Source organism: Tasmannia lanceolata, unplaced genomic scaffold (assembly GCF_043159265.1).
Source record: "Tasmannia lanceolata isolate RefF3 unplaced genomic scaffold, GAP_Taslan_0.1 ptg000011l, whole genome shotgun sequence".
In the NCBI taxonomy this organism is placed as follows: domain Eukaryota; kingdom Viridiplantae; phylum Streptophyta; class Magnoliopsida; order Canellales; family Winteraceae; genus Tasmannia; species Tasmannia lanceolata.
Window position 1 is genome coordinate 14,171,956 of NW_027518688.1, and position 18,653 is coordinate 14,190,608.

The window sequence follows — 18,653 nt, forward strand, 5'->3', positions numbered from 1 at the left end:
TGGAGACCGACACCGAACTGGACCAAAACTGAAACGGTCATTTATTTCGGCCGAAATTTTGGAATATCGGTTGAAATTTTGGTTTTTCCGAAATTTGACCCAAAAAACTGTTTTTTTATATTAATTTAATATTTTACCGAAATTTCGACCGAAATTACTGAAATTTTGACGAAATTACCGAAATTTAATATTAAATAAAATAGTTGTTTCGGGTTATGTACCAGATTTCGACCGAAATTTCAAAATTCCATGGTCCGAAACCGGTACTGAAACTGAAATTTTAAACCTTGCTCCTATAGACAAGATTAGTACGAATTGGTACACAATAAAAGAAGTGCAATTGCAACCCGGGTCAGGTTAAATCGGGTTGAGGCCAACCCTAGCCCAACCCGAGATAGAATTACCTCAACCCTAATCCGAGTTAGCCTTCCCTCAACCCTAACCCGACCCAACCCGAGTCTCTGGTTGAGGATGGTCAACCCTAACCCAACCCGCCTCTAAATCCGTCAACCCCCCATCTAACTCGAAATCGGGTCGGTTTGAGTGAGGTTGGGTTCAGGTTCACCAAGGCCAAACAGAAAAATACAAGAAAAAAACATAACCCATGAAAATTCAAGATAAAATTAGAGGACGGTGGTCGGGTAGGGTTGGGTTGTTAGAGATTTTCAAAATGGTATTGAAAATTAAAACGATTTATACAAGTTATATTTAAAATAGAAAAACAATTTTCAGACAGGGCCGGTCGATCAGGGGTTCCCGGGCGACCGCGGATTGGTTTCTGGAAACATAAATGATTTTCAGAAAGGTGTGGGTGGGCAACCGCGGGTATCCCAGTCGACCGCGGTTCTTTGGATCGGAAAAAATAAAAGAACAGAAGCATGTCGGCGGGCGACTGCGGTAGCCCGGCCGACCGCGGTTGTTCGAAAATCTATCCGTTGGGAGAAAATGGACATGGCTTATCACTTCTGTTTTTCAACCTTCCTTCATGTCTTTTGCTTCCCAACAATCATGGATGATTTTCAAACACAAGGGACAATTTGTGGATGGTCTAAAACACTTAAATCGCAAAGAGTTGCGATCGAATGGTCATTATTTGAACCAATGCAAGGTGTCATGAAGGGATATTTCCCTTAATGAATAGACATATAATGCTCTATAAAAAGAGCATAAATCTGTCTTTTGAATATACAGAAATCAGTTATTCCTGTATTTTTCTATCTCAAACAATCTCCTACTTTCTTGTTTCCAATATAGTTTGTTCATAAAAACAGTGCACTAAAGATGGTTTTCTGCAGAAACAGTTTTAGTGTTTTTTCTCTAAAGCTTGAAGTTCTTAAAAAGGTGTTTTGGGTTTGATTCCACTTGTGCAAAGTGTAATCAAACATTTGTAAGATCTTCCTACAAGGCTTCATTGTATCTTGGAGGCAATGGATTCCCTTTGCACACAACTGGTGGGGGCGAAATTTGTCTTAAGGAAAGCGATTATGCACCTTGAAGCAACTCTAGAGATTTCTATCTTCGTCAAATTCCCACCAACATGAGTTGGCTTTTTTCAACCCAACCAAACGGAAGTGCCAACCCAACCCAAGCCAAAATCGGGCTGAACCCATTGGGTTCGGGTTGAGCCGGACCCAAGTTGCACCCCTAAAATGCATTGCGTACAGGAAGTTCAATCACACAACAAAGGCTTAAAAGGAAGGGGATTACTTACTATTTTCTCAGTCCGCAAAGCTTATGTTGTGAAGCCTTTTCAACCTAAAAGGAAGACTTCTATGTTGGTTCAACATTTCCAAAAAGAATAAATGGTTAATCACTCAACAAAGTCTTAAAGGAAGTGGATTATTCCCTGTCCTTAATAATGGCTAGGCATATTTAGCTGAATTTATTATAGCCGTATTTTGCCCATTCTTTATTTGAGGAATGCTAGTGTTAAAGGGAGCCCTTGCAAAAATGAGCTTTCATCTCATTTTTGCAAGGGCTCCCTTTAGTCTAGCATTCCTCTCTTTATATTTCTAGAAATACGGTGTCATAGTTACTAGAACTAATTACTATCATTATAAGTAATAATAATAAGGGATTTGCTAGGGACCTTGCAGAAGGCATTTCGCGGAGCGGCTGCCTTGAGTTTAATCCCACTTACCAGCCAAAAAACTGGCATTTGATATGGCTTGAAATCACACCAATCCTAAAGTCGAATATAAAGGAAACGATATATGCGCCCCCCTGTTCTTCCATAGGGCCCTTGGCTTGTATAAAGCAGAAAAGACAAGACGAGTTAATGCAATTATTAAACATAGTGGTGCCAATACCAGTACCCAATTAATAAGTACCTTTATAGGGCAATCCTAATCATTCCATTGGAACAGATGAATCTGACACCACCTCTTTGTAGTACACGATCAGAACATTGTGGGTCCCACCTCTGAATGATCTGAACCATTCATTTGATAGCCCTAGTTTTGATCTCCCAGATAAACTATTGAGATCCTTTAATAGTGGGTCCCATACCTTAGTGGGTGCCCCTCTACGACTTGAACAGATGTTTCCTCTAAATCGTGTAGTCTATGGCCCACCAAATGAACTGTGCAACATATCAATTGGTCGGGGCCCATCAAATGTGTCCACACGTTTTTCATCCGATGATAAATTCGCACCCCTTTAAAGGAGGGAGCGAATTATCCTGCAGGGGGTGCGAATTCATCATTCCCCTTTTTATCCCAACATCAGTGTTTTCTTTATGGGAATACAAAACCCGAGCGCACCCAAGTCAAAACACTTCCCTTCAATTTTCCATGGCGATTAGGGTTTTGTTCTTCGCTCTTCTCCTCCTCGCCTCTCCTTTTCTTCAAGGTATTCAAATTCCCCTTTCTTTTTCTTTTTTGATTTGTTGTTTTTGCAACTAGATCTGTTAAAAATCTGCGAGATCTTTTGCATGATCTTTCGATTGAATCTTCTTCTAACTTTTTTGCATGCAACTTGTTTGATTTGTTCTGTATCTTGAAATCGGATCTGCTTTGATGATATTTCGCGGTTTTTTTTTTAATTTTTTTAGATTTACTCAAAGTTAGGTTTTTATTGCAATTTTTAGGTCTTTCCATGAATATCAAGAAGTTTCTTTCTCGATTCTTAATAATTTTTAGGTTTCCTTTCAATTTTAATCTCATATAGGTTAATTTTCTCATTTTCTGTTTCTTAGAACGATTTTTCCCCCAATTTCTTCACAAATAAGTATGCGATTCTTTTTTTACACATGAAAAAAGATAACTTGAACAAAACCTATTCAATTTTTACTTAGAGGGACCTTCAATGTATGATAATATCCCTATAAATTAACCATAATCATTTTCCTCTAAATCCTAAAAAGATTTTTTTCTTCTCAAGAATAAATATTCTGTAAGAAATGTTTTTCTTGCAATCCAAACATGGCCTTAGAGAAGATAGGATGTGTTTTGTTTGGGATTTTAGAAGGCCAGGTTTGTCACTTAGACTGTGTAGAATCTGTAGACTATGCTCGTTGTCTGGGACATAGAGGATATAAGACACTTGGGGAGTTATAAGTACCATCCTGATTGTTCATACGATACGATCATGATGAGATGTCTTTGAGATTAAGATCATAAGTTTTATTTTAATGTCGGTAGGTCTAAGCATCTGGGATGAACAGCTCAGTCGATCTGGAGGACTGAGTCAGATCTATTCTGTGTGAGACACTAGACTTGTTTTTAGTTTTACTGGTTGACATTCTTACACTCTCACTGTGGCTGATGTCATAATCAATTCGTACCTTCAATGTGACAAGATCAATCACCACTTTTGTCAATGTGTGAAGAGCCGATCCTGTCGGTTATTCTTGTGCCCTTCCGAAAAACCCTCCACCATGTGTCAAGGCTAAGGTTTGGTGACACTACTTTCGTGTTGACGATCCCTTGGGGTATACACCAGAGATAATGCATGTTTTGTTTGCTTATTAGCCAAGGAATTGTCGAGCATGATTTTATTTAGAGTTCACAAAATTGGTTTCACACAATATATATATTTTTTAAATGGTGAAATCATTATTAATAAGGGGGAAAAACCAATTCCCGACGAGGTCTAGGAGCAAGATGCAAGACAAGAGAGAAAAAACATCGAGAGAAAACTAAAAAAGGTACAGATCACGGAGGAGGAAATCAAATATCTCCAAAGATTTCCGGTTCACCCCATCCCTAGGTAATTGATCTGCCTCACTGTTAGCCGAACGCCAAACATGGTGAAACCGGATAGGGTGGCCTTCCATACGGTCATGTATCTCTTCTATCAAATCCGCGAATCTCCACGGATACAAACTGCTCCCATCCATTCATCTAATGGTGTTAAGAGAGTCTCCCTCAACTATCAATCTGTTCAACACGCTATCATCAACAATCCTCAAGCCCTTGTGCACCACCCTTACCTCTGCCACATTGGGATCCTTGACCCCATCGGGTCCTGAGAATGCTCATATAGTCTTGACACTTCCTCATTTTCATTTCTAACTAAACCTCCTACTCTGGATGGCCCTGGGTTTCCCATACTATACCCGTCAAGATTTAACTTGAGCCACCCAGGGCGGGTAGTACCCAACTAGGAGTCTAGGAGTAACTTGATCCTCTCTTTCTGATGCACCACAAATCTCCTTACAACCTTTTTATGGTCAGAGCTAGAATAGAATTTGATGGTAGAGGGAACCCTCACCCAAGAAATAACCGAGAAATTTTACTGGTTTTATACAGTATTTAAGTGATTGATCTGAAAGAAATTGTTTAGCATGATTTTCTCTTTTGAGGTGGTTTATAGCCCTAGATGCCCCATGCTATAAGTTAGATCTTTCCATGTATGCACGTAATCACTGACCTTAAATGTGTCGAAAATATGGGTTGTCACTGTTACAATATTTCTTGGCAATATATTTATTGTTGGTTACAATATTTCTTGGCAGTATGTTTATTGTTGGTTACAATATTTCTTGGCAATATGTTTATTGTTGAGGATAATTTGGTAATTTCACTTATAGAGTATACCAGAAGGAAGTGGTGGGATAGGGGTACTGTGGGAAATGATGCTAGTTTGAACAGACCTAGTAAATCAACATCCCTCAACACCTATGATTTAGCCGACACTTTGAAGTTATTGCTGACAAACGTGTTGTGCCGTCACTGCCGTGTCTGACACGACACACGTGTCCACCCTTGTCCACACTCCTTCGGACACTTTTAAATGTACTGCTAAAAGTGTTAGACTTAATGTGGGTGTGGACACATTTTTGTGCCGTGTCAAGTGTGACATTTAGTTTTATTAATGCATATTGTGTTTAACTCTTCTTTTATTTAACTCTTTTTAGCTCTTCTTTAACTAAGATGTGATGTTATATCATATATACTTTCTATTTTTGCTGCAGTTCTAAACCATGTTCTCTGCTGAACTGTTGCACCCACTAATTCTCACTTTTTGCTCAGCAGTTGTTAGATGTCAATCTGACACCGATGTGGAAGTAGCTGAACCTGCTGATGGGGGCGATCTTGGGATTGTTGGTGATGAATTCCAAGATTTTGGAGATGCATCTTTGTCTCCTGCTCCTGGAGTAGATACAGTCTGTGTCTTTCCAAAAAATCCTGGACGATGTAAGTGTTATCTCTATTATGTAAACAAAGTATTGAGAAAAAGTGAAGAAAACTCGCATCACGTTTATTCCCTGGCCGTTGGATTTATATAAGAGCAATGTAACTAAAGGGGTTTGACAAAAATACCTCACTTAAGTTACAAATCTGGAAAGACAAGAACCCCTCATGTAAGTAATAAACAGAAAAAGACCAAGATGGCCTTGGAAACATTAAAAACTGAGGTGTGAAGTCGACATATTTATAGCGTTGTGTTTTTTGCTTTCCACATTTCTTTCGTAGGTATTAAGTTAAATGTTATCATTCAAAACAAAAAAAAGTTTCTTAAATATTGTTATATATTTAATCTTCTGTAACTGCAGTGGTGACAGCGGGGGAAGAAACTGAACTACTAGTTGGAGTGAGTAATGAAGGTAATTTTTCTACTGCTAGTTGAATATGGGAGGTCTTGTTCTGGGATTTTGTTGTTTTCTTTTCCACTAGCCTACATTTGGCCAACACTCTTGAGATTTTCTCTGTGTTATCCATATGAGCCTCCAAGCTTGTTAATGGAATTCCACAGGAGTCAAGTGCTAGCAAAGAAGAATTAGAAATCTGTCGCTTCCCTTCTAACATTGTTTGTGATATCCATGTCCGACTCATTTTCCTTGTTTCTTTTAAATGATTTTCTGAACCATTGAGTGAAGCTGCATACATTGTTATGGTATGGGCTAGATGGTGGCCTGAAAGTCAAATTTCCATTTTATGGTCTTTGTTTTTCCATTATTTAGCCAGTCCATCAGTACGCTGAATGACTTTATTGGGCTGCTTAATCCATGATATATTTGGCAAGGCTTTGCCTTGTCATTTCCTGACCCAACAGTCTATTTTGTTGTTCCTTGGACTATTAGTGGATGATATTCTAATTTGCTGCTATTTGGATGGAAAATACAGGTGAGTCAGCTTTGAATGTCATTGCAGTGAGGGCCAACCTTCATCTTCCTTTTGATCATCAACTATATGTCCAAAATCTCACCGTGCAGGTAAGCCTGAATTTATTTTGCTTCAAAGTCATATCATAACTTTTGGCTTCCATATAATTTACTTCCTTTTTCTCTCACAACCTCATCAGAAAAGTATACTGTACTACCCAATTAAGGCTACTAGTATTCTACTATCTAGAACACATTCTTTAGCTCCTGATCAAACAAACAACTTTGTCTCTGCACACATATATATATATATATATATATATATATATATATATATATATATATATATATATATATATATATATATGAGGAAATGAAGTATGTGCAGCTGCACAAACAATAGTGGGGGCCACATTTTTGGGGGGATCCAAAGCATTCATTTGGAAGGCCCTTCCATGGATAGGGTGTGTACCAAAAATCAGCCCTTTAGGATTATCCTAACCCTGCCATTTGTGAAGGGAAAAAATGGGCAGAAACATTGTCTGTCCATTTTCCCCTCCAACTTTGATTGGGTTAGGATGATCCTATAGGGCTGATTTTTGGTACGCACCCTATCCATGGAAGGGCCTTCCAAATGAATGCTTTGGATCCCCCCAAAAATGTGGCCCCCACTATGGTTTGTGCAGCCATGCACAGATAGCTTATCTGTGCAGCTGCACATACTTCATTTCCTCTCTCTCTCTCTCTCTCTCTATATATATATATATATATATATATATATATATATATATATTTTAAATTTTCATGCATGACTAGTGGTCATGGATGCCTTTGCATGCATGACTGGTGGTCATGGATGCCAGTGTTTTGTCTGTTGTATGCAATTATTGTTCTTTTTAAATTGTGTATGGTCCAAGTTATACTTATAGGTTGAATCCATCGCACATGTTGCTGTAATGCTGATATTTTTGTTTCTGGACAGGTCATTATGGGTTATCATTCTTGGTGCTTATTCATTAGAAATGTTTTACGATGTGAAGTTCTACATCTAGATTGCATATTCACTATTAATACATGAATTTATCGTTTTTTTTTGGAAATAGTAAAAGCTGAGATGTATGGGAATTTATCATTTAATACATAAATCAGGTGATTGTATATATGCATGTTCCTTCCATAGTGTCTTTTAGCATCTCCATTTTTGGAAACTCTAGATTTTGTGCATTCCCATATACTTTAGGCTCTGGAGTTTATATGTTCATGTTGACACATAACACTTCAAGTGCTGCAGTGAAGTTGCAATGAATTGCAAATCACCAGGGACTTCGTTTATGAATATTGTTTTTGGTCTTTCAAAATACTGACTTTTCTATATCTGAAGGAACCAAACAAATTTGTGATTCATTTGCAGACAGATGTGCAAACAGTGCCTGAACAGGTTGAGGGTCTAGAAAACAGAAACCTAACCTAAACATCAAGCCCTGACTGATTTTGACTATTTTGGTCTCTAAATGATGCATGAGATACCTATATATGGTTTTCTATTTACATTTAAAAATAGAAACTCTCCATTGTAAAGTTGCACTGTGTGTGGCGATATTTAGAAACATGGTAATATAGATTCCTTGGATTCCTCAAGAAGTTTCTTTCCCCAATTATCACCCATTTAGATTTGTTGCAAAACCCGTTCCTTTATTTGGTTTGCAAACTTCCTTCAATGTGCTGATAGTGAGATATAAAATTTCACCAATTGCACCCCTCCATGAGTTACTACTGTCTCTATTAATTGGATATTGAAAGATTTAGCAGCCAATCCACATAGCAAGGGGTCTGAAAGGCCTTGGTGGAGATAACTCATTCATTTGTAGAAGCATGAGTTGAACTTTTAAGGATGGATAATTGTGTAAAGGGAATACACTGGATGGAATGTTATTCCCATTGAGGTGAGATCCATTATTTTAACTTTCGAAGAAGGAACTTTCCGTCCATTATGGCAGCATGCCATTATTGACATGCTTTACTTAACTGATTGGTGTAGCAGAAGTTTCTAATTACTCAAAGGTATTGAAGCTTGTTCAATTATTTAATTGCTTGTGCCATTTTCGCATTAATGTTTATTGGGTGTCTGCAAATCTCACTGTTTTGATTTCTATTTGAGGCATGACATTCATTTATGTGTTAGTTATCGATATTTCCGTCACTTCCTTTTTCTCTAGTAGTATTATTAAGTATTTGTGTTCTTTATAATTTCAAAAGTTTCTCAATGCATAAGCGAACACTAGTATGAGGGTCTGTTATTCTCACTTCATCTGATTCATAATATGAATCTTCCTCTCATTTATGCTCTAATAAATCTATGTTATAGTAATTGCTTCAGATCGTTGTCATTTCAGGAGTTCTACAATGCGTCAGTGCCATTTTCTGCTCAGGCAACATTCCCCTATATTTTTTCTGTTAACAAGTATCTGCAGGTATATTGTCGCTGTACTATAATTGCATGTATTGATAATGCCGACCACTCAAATTTTGTTTTGATTGGTATATTTATTTTCTATTTGCTTTCGAATTATTCAAGATATTGAGAGAATGACGGCAGCTGTTACCCAGTAACTTTATTGGTGTTTTTTTTTGCAGCCTGGGTCATTTGATCTTGTGGGTACCATTGTCTATGAGGTAGATCAGCAGCAGTATCAGAGCGTATTCTATAATGGTACCGTTGAAGTTGTTGAGTCTGGTGGCTTTCTCAGTGTAGAGTCTGTCTTCCTTGTTACGCTTGGGTTTGCCCTTATGTGCCTTTTTGGATTGTGGGTATATGGCCAATTTCAACGCCTTTCTAAGGTAAGTAAATTATGTTATGCCATAATCAAAACATATTTTGTTAGTATATTTTCTGCTATGATTTAGCCGACACTTTGAATATATTGTTGACACGTGTTGTGCCGTGTCTGATATGACATGCATGCCCACACATGTCGACACTCCTTTGGACATTTTTAAATGTACTGCTAGAAGTGTTAGACTTAATGCGGGCACGTGGACACATTTTTTGTACCGTGTCATGTTTTATTATTGAATATCATGCCTACCTCTTTTGCCATTAACTCTTCTTTTATTATAAACTCTTCTTTAACCAATATTTGCTGTTATATCTCCTCCCTAAACCTAAAATCCTAAACAAGCTCTTATTCTAATACTATATTCATTGTATCATATTGGTTTCCCTTTCTCATTGTATATTGGAGACGGAAGAGAACTAGATTAAATTGATGAATGCATTGTTATTTGATTATCTCCTGTTTGTTTTAGATTATAGTTTATTAATTCTAGATTTATTAGTTTATTAAATGAACACCTTATTTATGTCGTTACAAATTATGATAGTAATTAGTAATTTTATATGTATGTATGTGTCACCATTTATAGATTTTTAGATGTTGCCTTGTCTGACAACCCATATCCATGTTGAAACTTGACACACAAATCCGTATCCTCAAATCATGATTGTATATACTTTCTATTTTATTCGTATCCCCATTTCTAAATTCTGGGGCTTTGCCGTGTCCGACAATCTCTGTCTGTGTCGACACGTGACACTTGTGTCTTTGTCAACAAATCATAGATTTTCTGAGAAGTGATTCTATCATTGTTTGTGGTGATGCAACAGGCATTTCTGTTACTAATCAAACTTTCAACCAGTTTACCAAGGGAAACTTGTCCCTTCATACATACTGCTCTTGTGAGCATATATCCATGTGTTTCTCAAATTATGGTGTTTCCAGATCATTATTTTGTTAATATGCCCTTCTCTTTGTTTCTCTAATTGTGTTTCCACATCATTGTTTTATTAATATGCCCCCAATTTTATGAATTTAAGGGCCCCTTTCGATATACCACCAGTATTGGTCCCTGTTTGCCAGCAAGATTATCGGAAGTTAATCTTATTTGGAAATGGAGAAATTATATGGTGCCTGACCGTCAACCCCCTTGTGTGTGGTACGGTAAGAGTTCCACCCTTGATGTTTGATTCAATAGCAGCATCTTAAAAAGTGAGCTGCTGTTGGATCAAACATCAAGGGTGGTACCGCCCACGAGGGACTTGACTGTCGGCCACCATATAAAAAACTCTTGGAAATGAGACACAGGATAACTTGGAAGCCATTAACTATGATAGATATAAAACTATTTATAACCATTATTTGCATGGATAGTTATTTGCAAAGAAGACAACATGCACATAAGATTATATGCAAATAGTTTATAGGGGTATATCAAAAGAGGCCCCAGTCTTTATTTTTTTTTCAAACTTGTGGCCTTAATTATCTTCCATATTAAATGATCGTACTTAGTTATATAATAGGGTTTTTAACGGTTGGGTTATAGATAGCTGACGTATGGCTCTCTTCCAGTGTTTTAGAATATTTAATGTGATGTAGGGGTTGGGTTATAGATAGCTGACGTATAGCTCTCTTCCATTGTTTTAGAATGTTTAATGCGATGGTGTCTAAAAATTTTGACACTGGCACTCATGTACAAAAGAGAAGCAAGATCTACAAATAGGCGTAAATAAGAGAAAATAGGTGTTTTCTTTCAATGGTAACATTTATTTGATTAAGAAAGAAAAACAATTTATACTTGAACAACATAGAAATTAAAATCAGACTTTATAAGAAGGGGTGCAGAGGCAGAAAATGAAAACAACTGTCTTGACTCTTTGATGCAGCCTTGATGGAAGAAGAGTACTCAGATGAAAATGCCTCAGAGAAAAAAGGGCGGCCCAGTGCACGAGGCTCCAGCCATTGCGGGGTCTGGGGAGGGCTAGATGTACGCAGCCTTGCCCCTGCTTTGCAGAGAGGCTGTCTCTATGACTCGAACCCGTGACCACAAGGTCACAATGGAGCAACCTTACCGTTGCGCCAAGGCTTGCCCGCTTATGAAAATACCTCAGAGAATTTGGTCCTCTTTGATTATTAGCTTACCGTCTAGCTTGTCCTGTAAAAAAATGCAGTCCTGTAAGAAGTGTGCGGACTTCATCTTTGTTGGAATCAGTCCTACCGATAGAGGCTCCAAGAATGACATAATTATCTCACCATTTGAATCTATAAGCATTCTTCCAATACCTGCTGGACCTCGGTTACCCGTCGAACAGCCATCAAAATTTAGTTTTATGTAGTCAGTAGGAGGATATTCCATCTTACACAGACCCTTCCTCATATGATTTTACTTCATAAGAACTTTCATTTTATAAGACCTGTCACTGAAATACCCAAAACCTCTTTTGTGAAACTGGCCCAGTTTTTTATCACCAACTTGACCTTTAGAGGGGATAAGACTTATCCACCCTACCTATAAAAAAAGGGAGACTTGTCTGCCATATTGTTCTAAAAAAACTCTTATTTCTCTCATTCCATGTATTCGATTCACTGTGAATGGGATCATGGACCATAGAGTTTTACATAATATTCCCAAACCTTTCAGATACCATTCCTCGAATAGTAATATAAGGGTGCTAGGGAAAAGCCAGCTCACACCAAGCCACTTCCAAATCTGGTTCCATAATTTCATTGAAGATAAGAAGTCAAAAGGGAGTAGACAAGCATTGGATTTGTCTAGAATTACCTTTTGAAGAATAATGGAACAGATTTACGGAGTGTTTGTGATTGGGGTATTAGAGTTGTAGACTTTCAAAAAAATAATGGAACAACATAATTTCATTGACTGCTTACATTGTATGAACAAGTGATTGGTTCCTCCTCAACTAGGCAAAGGGACCACTTGTTCGTGAGTCTGAAACTCCTTTTAATTCTGTATTGAGTATTGATCTTCTCTGTTATGGCAGTCCAAGGGTATGTTTAAATGCGCGGCTTAAGCTCAGAGAGTAGTGGAATAAGAAGTCAAAAGGGAGTAGACAAGCATTGAATTTGTCTAGAATTACCTCTTGAAGAATAATGGAACAGATTTACGGAGTGTTTGTGATTGGGGTATTAGAGTTGTAGACTTAAAAAAAAAAAAAAGGAAGATAGGGACCATCGTAGGGCCATATTTTAATTTTTAAGTGTGTTTTTGGTGTCTTTTAAGTCGTTTAAGTTATAATAGGGGTATTCGTTTAAGTTAGGGCTATTACAGTCTTTTCCCATCAAAATAACTTAAGTTCTTTGAGTTATGTATGCTTTAAAAAGGCCCCACATGAGTATTACGGAATTTTTAAGTAGAAGAGAGTATTTTGGTCCTAAAACATTTGTTTTTTCTTTTGGGTTTTGGAACTTTCTAGTTCTCTTCTTTCTTCTTATGTATTGTAAGCCTTAGAACACTTTGAAAAGAATGCTATGTTATGTTATGAATGAATGAAAAGATTTGGATATTTTTCCTCTTGTGTGGATGTGATGTCTACTCTTGCAAAGGTGTGATGCCTCGATCTTCCAAGGTGTGATGCCTAAGAACCCCTTGGTGTGACGCCTTGGGTTTTGGTTGGTGAGATTCCGACCTTGCTATTTATCTCTTTCATTTTTTTTTTTTTTCGTTTTTCTCATAAATCATCCCCCTGGGAACCCGAAAACCTCTCTTGGATTTTTTTTTCGCTCATCTTCCACAAAAAGCCCCTAAAATATTGATTAAAAAAATTTCTCAACCGAAAAAACATCATTCAAATCCATCCCTATCCGGCGTCTCTCTTGTTTTGTCCCAAAACTCATTTTACACCTTCCTGGCATTCTTCGAAAGCTTCACGGTGTCCTTCAAAAACCTCCCGACATATGTTTGCGCCACTCTAAACCTACCATAAACATAGGAGAAATATTTTTTCAATCTCATAACATATTTTAGGCACTAAAACCTAATTTTTACCCGTCCTTTTCACCCCTAGCGTTCCTTCCATAGACCCATTCTCCATCATATTTGGCATCATAGCGAAATATTAGTTCAACATTCGATTGTGCGGCATCAGTTTGGTTGCGCGGCATAGACTCTGAGAGTAGGGAAAACAGTAGGGGTGTCATTACCAATATAGAGAGTGAAGAGAGGAGGGGGAAGACATGCAATAATTGAGATGGAAACTGGAAACATGTCTGAGAGTTTCTTGGGAATTCTATGCAAAAATTGGCAATCAAACGAGGAATGTCATTTTGAAGGAATTTCAAATGCCGATGGCTGTTGAGACTGTGCAAGCAAACACTGCCTAAGAGAAAGCTTGCACACGAGGATGGATGGGAGCGCTCTGGAGTTTTCCTTGAAAAGATAAGTTGTAGAATCTCAAATCAGTAATTTGAAAAAAGACTTCACCGAGTAGACACATAATGGATCCAGGGCCCAAGTAATTTTTTCTTCCTCCTCCTAGGAGACAAAAAGATTTTTCGAAGGCACAAGCACAAAACAGGTGATACCATTCCAAAAAAGAAGAAGAAGAAGAAGAAGAAGAAGAAGCACAAAACAGGCAAGGCACATAATTTCATCATCTTTCAAATTTCTATAAATCTCTCACCTTAAACTATCCTCTGCCACGTTCTCATAAGATTATGAAACCTTTACTTTTTTTCTTTTCTTTTGATAACCTGAAGAGACTTGGGTAAGTTTGGCATAGAGCGACTTTTCTTAACCCTTTTAAAATCTAACGTTCTCCCCTTTTACACTCTAAACTCAACTCTCTTGTTAAGCTCACTCTTAACTTGACAAATATATCTCTCTGCCCCCTAGCCTTGACCTTTAGATAAACTCTTGATTTCCCATCTCCCACCCCATATTTATTGGAATGACTTTCCTCCAAAGAGCATCGTCAATTTCAAACTTTCAAACCAACTTGCTGAGGAGAGCTTTGTTCGTCAAAGCAATGTTTCTATTTCCCAAACCTCCATTTTCTCTTAGCTTTGAAATCCTGTTCCCGGTTCAGTTAGTGTTTAAGATTTTGCCCTTCCTCTTTACCTTCCCAAAGGAAGTTCCTTTGGAGTTTTTCTATTCTTCTGGCCACCTCCCCTGGTATCTTAAAAATTCACATATTGGTAGGTAGGTTCGCAAGAGCCGCTTTGATCAAAGTTATTCTCCCTCCAAAGGAGAGTTAATTTTTTCCCACCCAAATGCTTCCTCTCCAGCTACTCGAGAATTGTGGTTCAAAGAGATTTATAAGGAATATCAAATCCCAAAGGGAGTCCCCAACTTGTGATCCGAAGCTTCTCATTATTTTTCCAAAAGTTTATTGTGGGTCCTTGTAACTTGCTCGATAGGTTTACACTTTTAATGGACTATTCTGGACAATTGATTGTCCATTCTTTTTTATTACTTATTTTCTTGTAATTCTTCTTCATCATGAATTGTCTATCTAAAGCATGGTTGCCAAAAACACTTCCTTGGGAGTGGGAAACACGGTTCCTCCGAATTGCATAACAAAACGGCGGCCTTCGAAAATGGGGAAACATCTTGGAAACGTAAGTGAAATGCATTTGAAACATTACGAAAATGCAAGTGAACTGTGTTTTAAATTTTTAGAAATGTGTTTATTGATTTACATGGATTTTGGGAAAGGCATTTCCAAAATTTAGGAACACATTTCATGGAAATAAAATATGTAAAAACAAAATAAACCCCCGTTTCACATTTGAGATATAAAACCAAAAATCTCAATTGGAAACTCTACGCATACCTTTTGCGATTGAAAGCCCCTTTGCGATTTCAAACCCTACACCAGTGTGACGTAGTGAACATCGTGAACACCCATCCATCTGAAAGCCCTTTTTCTTATTACTATTTTCCTTCTTGTTCTTAATGTGTCCTTTTCAAATGATTTTTTAATTACAGTTTTCCTTTCTGTAACTTCTTTGGTATGTGAGGGGGGTTTTTGAATTGTGCTTTTGTCCTTTTGAAGATAGTTCTCCTCTCTCTTCCTCTTTAAATAGTAACACATATTTGTAATTTAGTAGTTAATAGTCGGTAGTGAGTACTTCTGCTATTATTTACTTTTGTCATTGCTCATCAGTAACTGTTGTTAGTAGTTAGTAAATTTTTTTGGTAGGTAATCTGGGACTGAACCTCTGACCTAAAGGTTGAAGGCCAAAGCCTTTACCATTGAGCTAGAGCTCAATCCCTAGCAGTTAGTAACTTAGTAAACTCCTGATAGTTAGATTTAGGTGAATTTTTTTTTTTGAATCATTAAGAATTATATTAAAAAAGAGAGGGGAAACCCCGCAACCGAAGATGGTCAATAGACTCAATACAAGTATAAAAGAAGAGAACAATAGCAACAGAAATGGCCCTCAAGGGGGAAGAGAATCTAAAATCTCCATACTCGTTCTTGCCACTCCGTTTCTAGCAAGCCTATTGGCCTCAGTGTTCGCCAATCTTCTAACATGATGAAACAAAATTGATCTTCCTGTTATTCGGTTTATAATCTCATCCATCCAATGCGCAAACCGCCACGGAGGTGATACACTGCCCTTCAACCATTGAATTACGTTAACGGAGTTGCCTTCCCAACCTACCATGTCCAGAAAGGCCGGCTCCAAAATCCTTAGAACTTGGAGGATCACTCTGAGCTCCACTTCATTTGAAGCTGCCGTTCTTATTGGACCCAAGAAACACCACTTCATCGATCCGCTATATTCTCTATGGGATACCTTCAATGCCAGATGACCTCGGATTCCCAAGACTGGAGCCATCAAAGTTTAGTTTGAACTGACCTATCCACACCTGAGAAATAACTACTCTTTGCTCGCTCCCCCAACATATCTCTCTCCACCCATGCAACAAATCAGTCATCAAAGAATTTAAATTCATCCAATCATGTTCCATACAATGATCTCAAAAGAGAAAACAACTCTCTAATGAAATCGTATCCAAGTCAAATATATCCTAGAGAATCTATAAAAACTATGACCTAAACAATGTCCAATAAGGTAAGAAGATAAAGGGTGATGATAGGATGTATGGGTGACAAGGTTACAGCTGATTGGGTTAAATCAAGGTGTAAAATTGATGGGAAAGGGGTATGTTATGTAGAAGAAAGAACGGGGATGGTTCAAAAGGTGAGATTGGGAGAGAATATGCTAGAGAAAGTAGATGGTGTTGGAATCAGTACCTGAGATGACATTTTGGGCTTCATGCATGTATTGTCCACCACAGGCAATGATCGAGAGGCGAGAAAGAAAAAGCTTGATTGCGCAAACATGTCTTTTAGGTTTTAACTAGTATTATATTATAAATAAGGGCTCCTATTGGTAGTTCTTGCTTTTCTCGCTGTCACCCCCTTTATTTGAGAACACCACTTTCAAAAGAATAAAAAATGGAAAAGAGGTTATGCCCATGCCAGGTCACCCTCAACTAGATCCGCACAGTAAAGAGCGGAGTTCCATAATCTAAACATGGTGTTTCCATAACATGCTATTTACTAATAATGAGGCAACACATCTCGAGATCGGTGTCCTAAAAAAAACTCTGGAAATGAAAATCGTAACTTTGGTGTTTTCACGAACATAAGGAACTCTGTTTTTTTTTTTTTTTGAATGGTAATCAAGGAACTCTGATTACATATGCACTTTATGAAATAAAGCAACCCCAATTCTACTTCTTGCATTATTAAGAGTAGAAGCTTTTTTGATAAGCAGCTGCAAAAGAAATTCATTTATGCTCTAGCCTTAGCTGAGATAATGTTAACTGACCAATACATAAACGAGCTTATCTTACAAACTTCAATATATCTCCTCTCACTTGCTTATTTTCTTTTCCATCTGGTGATCCTCCATGTTCTTGTTCTTGTTCTGTTTTGCAAACAAATATGTTACTTATATGCTTATACATGTTCATTTACCCAGAAAACCAAGAGGGCGCCGAAGGTGGAAGTTGGAACTGGGACTACAGATGCATCAATGGATGAATGGTTGCAGGTATGTTACACGCTGGTCGCATGTCAGACAATTAATTTCTTATCTCATTTTTGATTTTATTTTTCCCTTTTTGAGTGCTTCTGAAAATGCCCACATATGCTTAGCCTGTTTTTCACCAAGGGTGCTAAGGTAGACATATTTCTCCATTTGTGTTGGTGGTCAGGGTACTGCATATGCCCAGTCACTCTCTAACAAGTCAAAGAAGAAGAAGTAGGGTTTTTTCATGCTTCTGTTGGAGGGAGGGATGGGAGGCTCAGTCCCTTTGACTAGTTTGGCTCGCTTTAAGAGCCAAAAATGAGGTAATTTTGGATTTTGTACTATGTGCAAGAAGCTTATTTCAGGGTTTAGTGGCATTTTATGAGTAGGGTCCTAAAGTACATTGTACGGAATATTTTGGAGAAAAGAATTTTGTTTAAGGATAGCCTTTCAATCTACTCTGATTTATTTGATAATACTGCTACCTCTAAGCCCATAAAATTGCTGTTAGGAACCATTAGTTTCGAAGTTGTTTCTGCTACAAAATAGTACCCTTTTTTTTTCCTGGTAGAGTGCCATTTCTTTTGATTTGGTATTGACAGGATCACATCAGTGGAATTCTTGCCTGTTCTTGCTTGAATGGTTATGAGCTGTTTTTTTCCCTTTTGCTCTAAAGGATAATTATTACCTTATGAACGGAAGTCCTATGTACTAATGACCAGATTTCTCTGAATTCAACTGGTGGAACATCAAACCAGTAGTTGGAGTTAGGGGATTTGGCACTAACTTCAGCAATAACATCAGCTATTGTATTTGCTTCACAATAATTGTGAGACTGTCCAGCTATCAAGCTTAGATAGGTGAGTCCTGCAATTTTCTCTTATTCCGTCAGCGTTCTATTGTAGGGAAGAATTCTTAATGTCCTGCATCTTCTCTTATTCCTTTGGTTTCCATAGGTGTTTGATCTGCAGGGTAGAGTGAGATACTCAGTTAGATGATTGGTATTCTTATGAGTGTAGATGCTGTATGCTGCTAAAATAATTGCCGTGAGTGCAAAAAAATGCCCCATCACCAGTTGCACCTGGATTTCCAAGGGAGGACCCATCAAAATTAAGCTTTATGGTTCCTGTGGGGGCGGTTGCCCTTTACAGTGAAGCACTTTACTAGTAGTTGGATTGAGATTGATCTGGTCCCAGTTTTGTAAGATGGCTAATTGCAGTGTTCTACAAGGCGGCCTGGGCGGCCGCCTAGGCGGCGCCTAGGCGCTG

General features: G+C 37.8%; 1 protein-coding gene across 2 annotated transcripts; it reads left to right on the plus strand.

The window, feature by feature from the left end:
- Positions 1-2,691: 2,691 nt before the first annotated feature.
- LOC143886459 (Translocon-associated protein (TRAP), alpha subunit) lies at positions 2,692-17,830 on the plus strand. 2 transcript variants are annotated; one of them, XM_077390432.1, is made up of 8 exons: positions 2,692-2,850; positions 5,478-5,639; positions 5,999-6,049; positions 6,570-6,658; positions 8,941-9,018; positions 9,182-9,385; positions 17,338-17,409; positions 17,573-17,830. In XM_077390432.1, the coding sequence occupies exons 1-8, from the start codon at positions 2,793-2,795 to the stop codon at positions 17,621-17,623; spliced, it is 765 nt and encodes a 254-aa protein (XP_077246547.1). In that variant the 5' UTR covers positions 2,692-2,792; the 3' UTR covers positions 17,624-17,830. The 2 variants fall into 2 exon arrangements, with proteins under 2 accessions (XP_077246547.1, XP_077246546.1); XM_077390431.1 differs by having other exon boundaries at positions 2,712-2,850; positions 5,475-5,639.
- The last annotated feature ends 823 nt before the right edge of the window (positions 17,831-18,653 follow it).

Excerpts from the sequence above, each read along its gene's own strand:
- LOC143886459 (XM_077390431.1), top strand. The coding sequence starts at position 2,793 with ATGGCGATTAGGGTTTTGTTCTTCGCTCTTCTCCTCCTCGCCTCTCCT. Across the intron at positions 6,659-8,940 it reads TCCAAAATCTCACCGTGCAG|GAGTTCTACAATGCGTCAGT; the intron begins GTAAGCCTGAAT and ends TTGTCATTTCAG. Across the intron at positions 9,386-17,337 it reads AATTTCAACGCCTTTCTAAG|AAAACCAAGAGGGCGCCGAA; the intron begins GTAAGTAAATTA and ends TCATTTACCCAG.